General features: G+C 37.6%; 1 protein-coding gene across 1 annotated transcript in view; it reads right to left on the bottom strand.

Moving 5' to 3' along the window:
• Nucleotides 1-287: 287 nt before the first annotated feature.
• The window catches only part of oca2 (oculocutaneous albinism II), an 83,803-nt gene continuing 69,288 nt past the window's right edge, over nucleotides 288-14,802 (bottom strand). Inside the window, exon 24 of the mRNA XM_051898164.1 lies at nucleotides 288-1,089. Within this exon, the coding sequence (XP_051754124.1) occupies nucleotides 1,002-1,089 (88 nt within the window). The 3' untranslated portion in view covers nucleotides 288-1,001. The remainder of the gene's footprint in view (nucleotides 1,090-14,802) is intronic.

The following is a 14,802-nucleotide window of genomic DNA, read 5'->3' as shown; positions in this document are numbered from 1 at the left end:
ACATTACACATGCTATTTTCGTTACAGAGCTTCAGTGTTTACGTCTGAACGGCGGCTCATTATTGGCCGGCTTTGGTCACGTGAGCAGCACGACGAATGCGTAAACCTGCGTTCAGACACAAACACTGAAGCTCTGCAACGAAAATAGCAAACCACTGTAGTCACGTTGACAGTTTTAACGATATCTTTAGTACCTTTCTGGACCTCAAAAGGTGCAATGTCGTAGCTGCCTATGTGTGGATCAGATACCCTTGGATTTCATCAAAAATATCTTAATTTGTGTTCCAAAGACAAACAAAGGGATGACACGAGGGTGAGTACTTAATGATATAAATTTCATTTTTGGGTGAACTAACCCTTTAAACCTTTGCAATTAAGTTGTTTCATACATTATATCTGTACTTATAGCTCACAAATAAGATGAAACAGTGCTGACCAGTTTTGTGAATTAGATAATATCTAATTAATTGCAGACTGTGATGGGTCTTAATTATTTAATTGTATGAATTCTACAAGATTAGAGTTTCAATATTTCAACGATTGTGGGCCACACAGGATCCCTTTCAAAAATGTCTCAAAATGAAAACGTTGTAATCCAAACTGTGCATCAATAAATAAGCAGATAGTTGGCATTAAAAAAAAAAAAAAAAAAATCTTGTTTTTTTTTTTTTTTTTTTTTTATTAATTATTATTATTTGGCAAATATAAACAGGTTTTCCAAAAATCTCTCACTTATCACATTTGTAGCATTATCACAAAACAGCAGTAGCACCATAGCAGTGTGATACACCTGTAAGAATACATCAGATGATCAGATGTTCCCATAGTTTATCTTCTCTGTACCTCTCCTACATGTAAAGATTAGTCTCTCAGGATGAATAAGGTCGACGAAGTCTTCATGGATCCATCCAAGAAGAACAGACACGCATTTGCATCCACACTCAAACACAAACCTGAAGACACACCAAAAGTCTTTCTGGCTCCCCATGTAGAGGGAACGTTTATGTGTTCCAGCCAAGTCCGATGTGAGTTGCGAGCAGGTAGCACATGCCTATTGTGCAGGTCATCAGCATCATGGGGAAGCCCAACCTGTGAAATAAAGCACAGTGAGAGTTCATATACAGAGTCCCTACATGAAAGTTCCTACCAAGATGAAAATTGAAACTTAGAAAGTCTGTAAATCCCACACTGCTACACTAAAAAAATTCAGGATCAAGCATTTGGGACAAGAATCTGGAAGACTGGAATATAGACATTCTTGTGTCCCAATAAAAGTTCATCCCTCAGCATCTTCCCATGTTTCATCCCTACTCTATCTTTGTTCCTCTTTCTATCAAATGACAATCTCTGAACAGTTCCACATTATTTCCCGTTCTGCGGTGCATTTGTTTATGCCTGTTTGTGTGTGTGCGTGGGATTCGATTCTGAACAGCAGGGGTCTCGGCGCTCTCCCGCTGAGGAGCATGGCAGGCACGTTACCCGCTTCATCGAAGTGGTATTAAAGTGTGAGTCTTTATACATTATGGCAGAGTCAAAAGCAAGGGACAACAGCATTAAAGTATGATCTCCAGGCATTAACCATGAAGTCAAAGGCTGGAGACGCAATAGACTGATGATACCCGTCCCCCCATTTAACGTAAGCTGCTTTCCTCAGCCTCCGCAAAGCCGTCAGTGTGGACTGTCCTTGATGCACTCGCTTGTAAAAGCATCCATCTGGAGAGTGGAATTACCATTGTAATTACAACTGGACACTGGCCTAATCTCCACACTCGATCGGCATGCATCAGTGCCCCTTTGACCCTCAGTTCAACATGCGGCATCTCATCTGCCCATGAGGATTAAACTGCATGCCGTCCAACCTCACACATTATCAGCAGAACTAAGAATTGCGCATGGAACTCTGTTGAGTAAATCAGTACAAAAGAAATCAACAGATTATAAAGGGAAGTGGACAGATTATACTGGGAAAATGGACAATAGCACACAGCAAACATACCAAGAACTATATAATCTGTTTGTTTTCAAAACAATGTCTGTGCCCAACCCTCGATTTATCAAATAATCGAGACCAATATAGTAAATGAGATTCTGTCACTATTAAATCACCCTGATGCCAATTCAAAACTGAGTGCTACTATTTTTCTGTGGAACACAAAAGAAGAATTTTAAAGCATCAATAGGGGCTTTTGCACCGGGTAGTTATAGGAACTAGCCACCAGAGCAGTTCCCAGAGAACTAAATGTTCCCCTAGGGCCATTTTTTCTGGTTGCATTCACACCGGCAGAAGGAACTCTGAAGTGACGTAAGCCACGCTTGTTGTTGTGACTTTTATTTTGATGGTGTGACGGACATTTATTTTGACGACGTTGAGAACAGCAGAGCCTGAGCCATAGTGCTCCCATTCTCCTTCTTCATTAGTTTACGATCTGTTTAATGACAAAAAAAAAAAAAAAGTACCAAAAGTGGCCCATACCACATTTGTGCAAGATGCCATGTCTTCTGAAGCAATATATAGCTTTGTGTAGGGAACAGACCAAAATCTGTTCCCTTCAGTGAGCTGTTAACTTGAGAATCACTGTGACTGGACCATTGAAACAGACTGAACAGATCAGTAAAGAATCAATCTGAACTGGTTCTTGTCAATGAATCAGTTGATTCAGTTTACAAATCAGACTGGACATTTTGTTCACGAATCAGAACGATGCCTGAATTGAAATTACTTGCTCATGAATCCGAATTGACCCACTGCAGCAGTTCCCTGTTTAACAGTTTACTGGAGGGGATTATGGAAGATTATCAGCAAATTATGAATTTAATTCATGTTGTGCACAAGTCATATGGACTACATTTACGGTACTTTTTTGCCTTTTTTTTTTTTTTTTTTGTCATTTAACACATTTTAAAGCTTAAAGGCCCTTGACGATTTTTCAAAATTACATTTTTTTTTTTTTTATTACAGAAAAAAATATTTATAATAAGTATAATAGTGGCATATGAGTGGACTGTTTAGGAAACCTGTTTAAAAACCTGTTGTTTTTTTTTTGCAAGTGTGCTTGGTGTTACCAAAAAATCAGAAATTACACACTGCACCTTTAAGTAGCAAATCTGTGTCTTGTTTTTGCCCAATGGCCTGCTGATCTGAGTTGTCTCTCTCTTTTCACAAAACACTGAAAATCCACATGCAATTTTAATAATTTCTGTTCTGTTTACTTCGCTGATAGTTCATAAAAGAGTCAGGTCTTGTTGCTGAATATAAAATCCCATAGAAAGGGATTCTGGAATGAATAAGTGAGTGAAAAGCTGCTGAGATGACGAAGCACTTGTGAGGATGAAAGCTCTGGACATCCATTTAGCCCGAGTGCATACCTTCAGCAGCCCAGTGTATGCAGACTGAGTGCATGGGTAAATACAGAACATTTGGGGCATAGGGAAATCAACAAGCTAAGAAGAGCAAGTGGGCACTGATTGAGAGGAAAAGAGAGGAGGCAGATGGAAAGCAAATGGATGATAAAAAGAGTGAAAGAACAAGTAAACGGGTCAGAGAGGAAGAAACAGAGTTTCCTGATAATGTTGCAAATCACAATCTCAAAAAAACTCTTGAAATTTAGCAAAGATGCTTAATTGAGGTGTTCTTTAAGCCCTAACAGTAGATCATTAGTCAATCTCAAAGATGTCATGAACTGATAAAATGTATACTTTAAATGCAGTGTAAGTCGCTTTTTCAAATTGCACAAATGTAAAATGTAATGTAAAAATGAACTACAGCCAAAATTGTAGCTTGTCTCCTTAGCACTAAAAAACAGTGTAAAATTAGGAATCAAAATAATGAATCGGTAAACGGAAAGGAATTGAAATAAGAAATTGGTGAAATAATCAACCAAGAAAAGGGCTGTCAAAGCACACAAATCTAGAAAGAAAATGAGACATGAGAGTAAGACAATCGCATTAGAAATTAAGTGTCCTCCAGCGCTTCCTGTCCTCTATTTCATCTATCTAACATTCTCTAAAATTAGATTAGATTATTGGAAAGCACATATTTTAAGGTTGAGTATGACAAAGATCACAGCTGGTCCAGAGCACAAGCCAGGTGTTCAGTATCCGGGAGGCAGGTGGGGAGGCTAAATGCTGGATTGCATAAGGAACAGGTGTGTATTAGCTGTATACGGCATTTGTGTGACATACATCAAAGCAGGTGCACGTGCGTCAGGTTGTGAGGGCAGGTCAGGCGGCTAATGCACAATTTGAGTGATGTGAATGAAGCAGCCAGGTGCCTGATTCATAAGAAGTCAAGTGGACAAATCGATGTGCACCGAAACACAGAGTATCAAGGGTGTGAGTTGTACAACCTGAAAAGCAGCTCCACATGTGGTTTGTTAAACTGGCTGAATAAAATAAATAGCACATTAAATGGCACTAAGTACTGCATAAAGCATCCTAAAATAAATTCATGTTTTGTCTCATCTTTAACGGCTTAATGAAAGGAAAAAGGTGATACAGTCCATTATGTTGAGGACAACAATGACTTCAACATGCATATTGAGGCAGTCTTTCAAGCTATTCAGTGCATGACATTCACATTTATTCATTTAGCAGATGTTTTATCTAAAGTGACATAATCTTTTTTATTTTTTTACTACAGGGACAATCACAGTGACCCTTAGTTTAAATATTTTGCTCAAGGGTTAGATGATGGCAACTCGTTAATTATTCCTTCTTGGGTTCAAATCTACAACCTTTCAATTACAAGCTTAGATATTTTACCATAACAACAACTATACACATAACAAGAAGCTTTGAGGTGTCTTAAAACTGGAACCCTCATGGTGGGATGTTAAAAAACAATGCAAGACACAATAGGCATATAAGATAATCTGAATGCCTGGGGTGATCTCGAATACGAATTTGTAGTAATAATACATATAATGTACACATACCTGTACATTTTTGATATTTACAGAAACATACAATATGTATGTATGTATTGAAAGGTGTATTGAAAGCTTAAAACTTAAAAGTACTTGCATGTGAATAGCTTAAAAACATAAAACTGCTTGTGAATCCTACAGTAAATAAGTCCATTTTACAATTATACGGATATTTTTGAGCTCCTAACCCCACCCTGATGTATCTTAAACTAAACCTATCCAGTTCTCTATACATTAATAGTCATATGACAGTGACAATTTTTACCATGCAAAATGTCTAACAGCTAATCCACAGCATTCTTATAGTCTTTAAACCCAAAACCTTTGAATTATAAGCTCAGGTCTTTACCACTAAACTACAACATCCATATGCATGACCTTGGGGGAAAATATGTTTCGAGTTGAGGGAAAAATGAATGATTCTTTTATCCATTTTGTCCACCCTTCCTTGCTCAAGGCTATAGACTATGTGGCACATTTTGTATTAAAAACCCTCGACATCTCAAACACGAGATGAGATCAGAACAGCTATCTGCCGCAATCTTACCCAATCTCACTACAAGATTGCTGATGTACACAACATTTCCTTACGACTGTGAAAACCCATCTCATGTGGCTCAGAAAGCGTCAGAATGGCCATTTTTAGTTATAACTGGAGGAAAAAAGTGGAAAGCCATTAAAACTAGTGAAGGAAATGACTTTCTCAAAGTCACACAAAGACGCGGTACTGAGTGGGAATTAAGGTCAGAGTTGATTAGGTCTGATTATTTCGGACATTATTATAAATGCCATCATCGTCATCATTCAGTACTTTTCAATAGGGACACACCAGATGGTTTGTCATTTGGACATCCACCATTATCTTACATGCCAGAGTTAGGGGGCACATGATGGATTTTGAAGGCCAAAGTGGCTTGGCATGGTGCTGGGAATAACAATGTGATCCAAGCTCTGGGTTTGTTTGTACAATAGGCCATGATTGCCCATGGTTACACACACATATGCTGCTTCTCTCCTCTGTACAAGCACAGAAATACAAGTATATTCACACCAACAGATGGGGGAAAGAGACTGACTGGGAATGGAAAATAGGGATGTGCAAAACTACATATCAAAATTGGCTAGTATAGGTTGAATTTTTCAGAACAATTTGTTTACAAGTCATATTAATATTAATAAGCCCTAATCAAGCTGGTTTTGGCCACCAAATTGACACATGTCTTGTATGTTTCAATAAGACATGTCCCCGGCTTTAAAAACAGTAATACTGAGAGTAAGAGACTACAACAAAATATAGGGATCTCAAGACTGTTTTTGCTTGCAACAAGGGCTTTAAAGGGGATATTTATCATTGTCCTTGTGGGCACATCTTTTGATGAGGAAAACAGCTTATAAATCACACTAAGTGGTTTTTTAAAAAATCTAAAAATGCAGAAAGTTTTCTGTAATGGTTAGGTTCAGGGTAAGGGGATAGAATACAGTTTGTACAGTATAAAAATCATTATGTCTATGGAAAGTCCCCATAAAACACAAAAACCCAAACTTTAAGAGAAAGCTCCCCACGATATCAACAAGCACAACTGGGGAAAAAAAAAAAAAAAGTATAATTTTTTTTTTTAGAAAATCTATAAACTAGTTGAATTTACTAACTGACTAGTTGATTAAGACCCGTCCCTATAGTGGAAAGCTGGATGAAATTTCTGAATTAAAAAAAGAAGATAAGGAACTGTATTTGCATGAAAATATGAATCAGTCAGAAGGAAACCAACTAGTGTCTATAATTTATTTTGTCTCAATGTGTTTTTGTGTCTGTTTTGAGGTCAGAGAGTGTACCTCTATTTCTTGCAAACTGCAGTTTTACACAGTTAAACTAACTTGTATCCATTCTCAAATGCATTTCAGTGATAATACAGGGAAACTAGACAATACCTAAAATACTATCATATGATCCAAAAAGATTAAAGTGATTACCCTTTTACTGCTGAATGAAGCTCTATCAGGTAAGGATATGTTATGTTCCACAAATAACATCTCATATAAAGTCATTATAAATGTTTTCTAGGCAATGAAACGGTGCTCCTGTAATCACAGTTCATTCTGGCTTTATATCTGGAAGCATGGTCATTTTAACAAACTAATTCTGTTTGCAACAAAACTGATTACTGATTTGAGGAATAGAAATGATTCAAAAAACTTTGTTGTTGCAGTGTACACCATTTGGGCTTGCATTTTCCACCACTATGAAAGTGGTAGCTGAATAGAATCTCATTAGAAATGACAGAAGAAGAAGAAAAAAAATTTAAAGGAGCTCTCTCAATATCATCTTTAAAAATGTAAGAACTTTTAGAAATCTGTGGAAGTAGACTAGCTGAGGGCTATAACTGAGCTGTCTACTCTAAAGGGTGTAATGCGGAGGCAAACAAGCAATAAGCAATTCCACTCACTACAAAAAAAGAAATAGAACAATGTTTTACATTAGGCCATTAGATCAATCTGGTCTCTCTAGGAATATAAGTGAAACTACTGTGTGAAAATCAAAAAAATGGGGACAGAAATCACAAGGCTAAAACCACAAGCTTTCTGAATCTAGAAGCGTTCACAAGCTTTCTGTAGATGAAGACATCACAATGCTTCAACTAATTGAATTAATTGGGTAATTCAAACCCAGGATATGAAAAGCACTAGTTCAGTAGCATGTTGATACTAAAATTAACAAGAGAAAAAATCTTTTTCTTTCTACAGTATTGTTCAAACTAATTAGTTTCCCATGCACTTACAGAGGGGCAGTTGGTTTTGAGCAGTGGACAATCAAATGCGCTTCCTGGTCAAAATGCCTGTATTGGTGAGGTATTAATGTAAACAGGCAGGACAAAAAATAGATGTGTCAAAATATTTGATATCTGTCATTAGGCCTTGAATTGCAAATGGAGCTGAATTATGTCATTTTATTGACAAACTGTCTTTTAATTTATTTCTTTGATCTTTACTGATTATTTACTGCATTACCTTCTTGAACAATAGCAATGAAGCATATTTGATTTGGAGTGGCATTGAAATTGGTATAATAAATTCTGCAAACAAAAATTCTGAATTTCAAATATCAAACAAAATTAAATTTACACACCAGTCAGTTCTCAGGTTAAATTAATAAAGAAACCGAGCAACAATAAAAATGCAGTTAAATAATAAATCCATTAAAATTTCTATCTAAACTAATATAATATATAGAGTATGCAAATGGATGTGTTCTTCTGAAAGCTTGCATCTCTCACACACACAGACTCACACACTGATCTTTCTTTGCTGTGCAGTAAACCTGTATACCCAGGTGTGCCACTTAAACTCCCTTCCTTAATTACAGAAGCATGACAGCATCCATCATGCTCCCAATGTGACTCTACAGCAGGAGCTATATATAGCTCCAATCTAGGTCCTCCCTATCTGCAATAATGGGCCCCTAATCATTTGCCAAGACTCACCCTCAAACACACACACACAAAATCACATGAGACTTGAGGTTGACAGCCTTTAGAACTACAGCACCTTAATGGTGACTGCAACATCAGGATCAGGATAAACTTTTAAAAGCCTTTTCTCTTTGTTCCTAAATGAATGTTAAAGAAGAAATCCATTAGTATGTAGTCCGATTTCTAACAAGCATTCCTATGTGGCCAAGACTTTTACAGCGCTTCAAACAAATGGGAAAGTGATATCATTTGACATGGAGAGGGGGTCTTATTGCAGCCCGGTAATAGCATGAAACTTTGATCATAAAAGGTCTGAATGGGTAGCAATCATGATTATGTCTAAAAGCTATTGCATAAAGGTTAAAAAAGTGGTTATAGTGCGAGTTACTCTGAAAAAGAATCATTTAAGTGGCTCAGTTCTCAACAATTACAGGCCAATTGTACAATTATAATCTCTAAGCACAGCATTACAAATAGGCCCATAAACAGTTGAATGACTTTGATAATCTCAGTACAATCTTAGTGAAATTGAATCTTTAAATAAAATCAAAGCAGTCATACAGCCACATTCCGAGTAAGTGGCCTAATAATGCATTCTTTTGGTATGAAGTATGAAGACCAAGTGAAACCTTGCCTTTTTATCTCTTGAGTTATGATCATATGCAATGTACCATTGGCTATCAAGAAAGAAAGAAAGAAAGAAAGATAGAAAGAAAGAAAGAAAGAAAGAAAGAAAGAAAGAAAGAAAGAAAGAACAACCGACTACAAATCAATTATTGTGAATTGTAATTTTACGATTGATGTGCTTAAGGATCCCATGAAATCACTTGATAAGCAGAGTTTTTATGTCCTATTAAAAGAGGAAGAAAAATTTAGTTAACTCATATCCATGAACTATGATTTGCTGCAGCACATGCTGGTTGGTCGCAGGAGGAGGCTCAGTCTCATTCCAGAGAGCACTGAATTTGGACTAAAATTTGTGTGGCACACCACGAGCCATCAATATTTGATCCACTTTCCTGGAAGAGAAAGACTATACATTTTAAATGTGTATATCTGCTAAAAGCGATTTTTGTCAATGTTTCAGCATACACTAGCATATAGATGGCCCCAGAGCTAACAGACATGGGCTAAAATATTATTTGTATTCCATATTTTATTTTTCTACAGAATTCTGAGGGAATTCTGCATGCATAAACCATGCTTTGATTTTGTATCTGTGCCTCCAATAAAATCAAAATCTATGTTCCAAAGAACCCTTTAATTCATTGAAAACTAAAGAAAAACATTCAAGAAAACTTTTTATGGCAACTTTTTTGTGTTTCTCCTGCTTATCCTTATTACGTTTGTTTACCACTTGTTCTTGAAAGACAAAACTTAAAAACTTTATCTCAGCACTTTTGCAACTCTTTGGATTGATAGATTAAGCAAAGCACTAAAAGTAAAATTCAAATTTCCATACTTTCGTATTCTTCAAAAAGCTTACGCTGTATGTCCTACGCTTTCCCTATTCAACTTACGGAACGAACGCAGTGCCAGTTACATTTTTTCCGTAAGTTGAATAGGGAAGGCGTAGGACATACAGCGTAAGCTTTTTGAAGAATACGAAAGTACGGTTTTGGCAGAAGCACTTGGAAGGCGATCATTTGTTTATATAAAGCATATACATTTAAATTTTTTACGAAAATGACCAATCGTTTCGCTAGATAAGACCCTTATTCCTCATCTGGTATCATTTAAAGCCCTTTGCAGCTGCAATGAAACTATAATCTTGACCTTCAACCATTTGGAGGCCATTGAAGTCCACCATAAGGAGAATAATCCTGGAATGTTTTCATCAAAAACCTTAATTTCTTTTCGACTGAAGAAAGAAAGACATGAACATCTTGGATGACATGGGGGTGAGTAAATTATCAGGAAAATTTTATATGAAAGTGAACTAATCCTTTAATAAATACACATTTGGTGGCAATCCTCCCTGTCCGGTATGTGTGCACACTACATATCTCCATTCAAACTGTTTAGTCACATCCATGTTTGAATGTGTCTGCTTTCTGTTTTCTTTCCATGTCCCAACCTACCCTGCCCCAGACCTAGACAGTTTTCATTACACAATACGCTATACAACAATGAAATAAACCGTTTTATTATTATAAAATGCATTCAATATTGTTTTAAAGCCAGAAGGTAGCAGAAGGTGCATGACTGAGGCAGTGAAAAAGATTTGCTCTATTATTTTCTCTTTAGGTGTTCAGTTGTGTACAGCTATTACATCTCGTGGAGAGGATGTCTGTGGTGGTCCATGCAGAATGGGATTCATTGTTCTTGATTTACCATACAGGGTAAGTAATTGATTCAGTGCCAAATGCAGATTACACACCTGCAGTCTCCAAGCACAGGTTTGGTATTGTGTGTGGCACAGAGGTATCAAGACACAGCGGTTGAAAATGGGAATGCTAATTACATCACATGACGTGGGAGATCCGCAGAAGAGGAAAGCGAGGCTTCGTCTATTGGAAACAACAGAATGAGGCCCTTTCCAAGTAAATCAGACAGTATTGTCTCTGTTGTTTAGTTACACTGACTGTTTATCTGCTCTGAAGAAAGTCGATGGTATTCATGGATTCTTTACTGGAAGTGTTTTGCAATAGACTCAGTTTAATTAATTCAGCATTAATGAAAATGCTGATGCATTTGTATGCAAATGCATACATCTATATTTATACCTATCTTAATCTAAATCACATACACACATTCAGATGCAAATATATATCTTGTATAAAATACATGCATTACTGAAACTCAGTTTTCCTTTCATTGAAACTACAATTTCAGAGTACTGTGTTTGAATTAAGCACCACATAATACATCCTAACAAGAGAATTAAAGTAAGAAAAACTAGGAAGAGTACATGTAAATGATAACTGAAATATAATAATAACACAAAAACTTTAAAGCTAAAGTGTCTAATTTTACACCAAAATTATATTATATTATATTATATTATATTATATTATATTATATTATTATATATTATATTACATGTATACACACAGACTTAGGCTCTCAAGGTGTCGAGGTATAAAATGAAATAGTATTACCATTTTTACAAAATATATAGTTACTATAGTTACTAGTGTGCTAGTCAATTTAACTTTGTTAGATTGGTCTCTACATAGTAGCAGCTTCTTACAATTTTTACTAATGTCTTTTCGTTGGTGCAAAGTAAAAAGAAATGCAGTACTAATTACACATTCTCATATATGTCTCTTGCTGACCTAAAAGGCAAGCAAATATACAAAATATGTTTGCAATCAAACTGTTATGGTTAATTTCACTATTTTGCTTATATACTCCACCAGGTTCTTCTCTTGAGAGCTGCTCTGGTCACACTTGTGTATAAAGGTGTCAGGAGGCAGACTTACAGCCTATCAATAATGTGCATATAACATGGATTTAGCTCTGCATCATTAAAGTTTTACAGCTGGTCAGAATATGTCTCCATATGTCACTTTATTAATTCTGCAGTACACTTAGAGGGCTTGGCCAGAGATGGAATTGCCACCAGAAGATGGATGTTGGAAAGAGAAAAAAAGTGCTCAATATAGGCAACTTGCCCTGGTGTGATAAACATGCTCCATTTAAGAGCAGGTCCCCAAAGCCTTGGTCATTCTGACTACCCTCCTCATGCCAAACACGGTCAGTGATGGTTTTCTGATAAAAAGTATATATGGAGGTCAGAAGAGCAAGGCTGCAGAGCCAAGTGAGTCATCACAAGCCAATATCGCCACTATTGGGATAGGCTAGGGTGAGTGGAAAAGGACAGGAGATTGACAGGAAAAGAAAGTGATGCGTGGTTTAATAAAATCTGGACTCATCTGAACACCAATGGAAGACTTTCTGTCACTTACAATGAGAGAGATCAGACCAAGACTTTTGGAGCAAGTACAAAGTTTAGATTAAATTCATTTCATTGTCAGAGAACAACACAGAATGCAGCATGGTCACTTTTACACTTTCACAGAAAAGTACAGTAATGACATTGGATTGTAGCCCTGTAGCCAGGGTGGAGCCTTGACTGAAGGGCTAGGTGGAACCTGGGGACTGGCTGGCGGGGGCGGAACCAGGGTGTATGTGATATCCAGCGGAGCAGAAAGGTCGACGGACCAGGGCGACATCCCCGGCCTGGAAGCCCAAGGTGGAGCTGCTGGCTTGCGGGCCCGAAGCTGAGATGGGGGTTCGGGAGACCGGAGCGAAGACAAAGTGAGTGAGGATGACGGGGAAGCCGAAGGGAAGGAGAAGCCCAGGGGAGCTGAAGAGGTGTAGGGTCGAGGCGCAGGGTCGAGGCGCAGCCAGAGACCCTCGAAGTCAGAGGCAGAGCAATGACTGACCAAGGCTGAGTCGAGGGGGTGCAGAGCCGGGGCGGAGCCAAAGGGCTGACAGGTTGAGGTAAAGACAAGAGACAACAGTTTGATTGGCTTTGATTGGCTTGGCTAATGTGAAGCCAGGGGCTGAACCTCAAATCGAGCTGGTAGACAGGAGGCCCGATGCAGAGCCGAAGAGCCGCATGGAGCAAGCAGCGGAGCAAGTCAACAATCGTGACAGCTACGCTATTTTACTTCAGAATTCTAGATCTAACGAACCGTAGATCTGCTGGTCTTTATACGTTCAGTTAGATTTTGCACTGCAAACATCCATGACAGCTTTTAACTTATCCATGCTGGCAAATAATAATGGTACCACCCGGCGTGAATTATAAATAATTTTAATAGCACATCCATTCAAAACCCGTGGTCTATGTCGCATAGTAAAGTGATCACCGACAAAAATGTTTTGGGCGGGGATTAATGTAAACACAGTTATCGGATAACAGTCATGTCTAATGAGAATGTAAACAAACAGGCGGGACAAAAAAAAAAAAAATCAGATTTTGTCAAAAGATCAGATTTGTGCATTAAGACTTGCAGTGTAAACGCAGCCTTAGTTGGCTTAACTACACTTTTAAAGTACATTAGCTAAAAAGATTGAAGTTATAGCTAAAATTAAAGCAAAAAAAAAAAAAAAAAAAAAAGTATATCGTAAATATTGTTCTTAGATTCGGAATAGAATAAACTAGTCCCCTGCTCAGGTGGTCTTGTTATTTTACATATCAAGAGAGGAACAGTGTAGTACAATGTCAGCTGCTTTGTGAAGCACTTGTGAAGCTCAGTGGTGTTCCATCACTAGTTTCTAACCAGAGCGCCAGAGAAAGTATCAGTCCCCCCTTCATCCCCATAGCAACCGACCAATCAGCCAATTACCAGCTGAGCTGAGGACTTACCCATTCATCACAAAGTTCTAACCATCACAGGGTATTCAAATGAAGCCCCAAAATACAACAAGAGAATATTCCAGGATTACATCGCAATTTATCTACTTCTGGGACTGTACCTGAAGTGGTATTAAAGCGGTTCAGATGATATGCAGCAGTTGATAAGGATGACTTGGATTCTCTGTGAGTATCAGGCAGGGGGGAGGTTAATGATGAATGAGCAATTACTCAAACATCTGCTGCCACCCTGTTTGTTTTCCTAGCACTGCCAAAAAAAATAAGATCCCACAGGCGATTCCCTCCTCCCTCCCCCACCCGCTGCCACCAGCCCATCCCCATTTGGCTCAGCCCGGAGTCGCCCAGCTGCTCTACCTGCCTCTGGACAGTCCTATGGGCCCTAGAATGAATAGGAGAGAATCTCATGAGAGCACGCGGTGAACAGGTCTTTGGCTTAGGGGAGGTGCTTCATTACTGAAACAGAATCTGAAGCAAGTGGCAGCCGTTCAACTAAAAGTGAAGAGCGAGGCAGAATCTGGGGTTCTTGCTAACACTAGGATGGATTGGATTCACTCCCAAGATTAGCTTGAATTGATCTACCTTATCTCCCTGTCTGATGTGCCGTTTAGACTGAGCTCCCGTTCCTTCCCTGTGTTGAGCCAAGGGGCCTTGGGCTCTGTCTAATGCCATTGATTTCTCCTGTTTCAGGGTTTAAAAAGTGCCATGGCCCCTCAGACAGACAAGCAAAAGAACCACAAAATAGTAAGTGATTGCTTGTCAATGAAGATGTATTGTTAGGTCATAGAAAAATATTAAAATGTTATATATATATATATAATACAAAACATTATATATATATATATATATATATATATATATATATATATATATATATATAATACAAATTTTAATATTTTTATTTATATATACTATTTATATAATTTTATTTTTATTTATTATCTGTTATACACACACACACACACTATTGTTAACAGATAATTCATTTAAATATTTAGAAATTAATGGAGAATAAGCCTTTTTATAAAGTATAGGAGGTTGAGTACATTTCAAAGTAAACTGTTAGTAGTATTTAAGTAAATCC

This window comes from Ctenopharyngodon idella, chromosome 6, assembly GCF_019924925.1.
Source record: "Ctenopharyngodon idella isolate HZGC_01 chromosome 6, HZGC01, whole genome shotgun sequence".
NCBI classification, from domain to species: domain Eukaryota; kingdom Metazoa; phylum Chordata; class Actinopteri; order Cypriniformes; family Xenocyprididae; genus Ctenopharyngodon; species Ctenopharyngodon idella.
The sequence above is the reverse complement of the archived record's forward strand: the minus strand, read 5'-3'. Positions and strand labels throughout refer to the sequence as shown.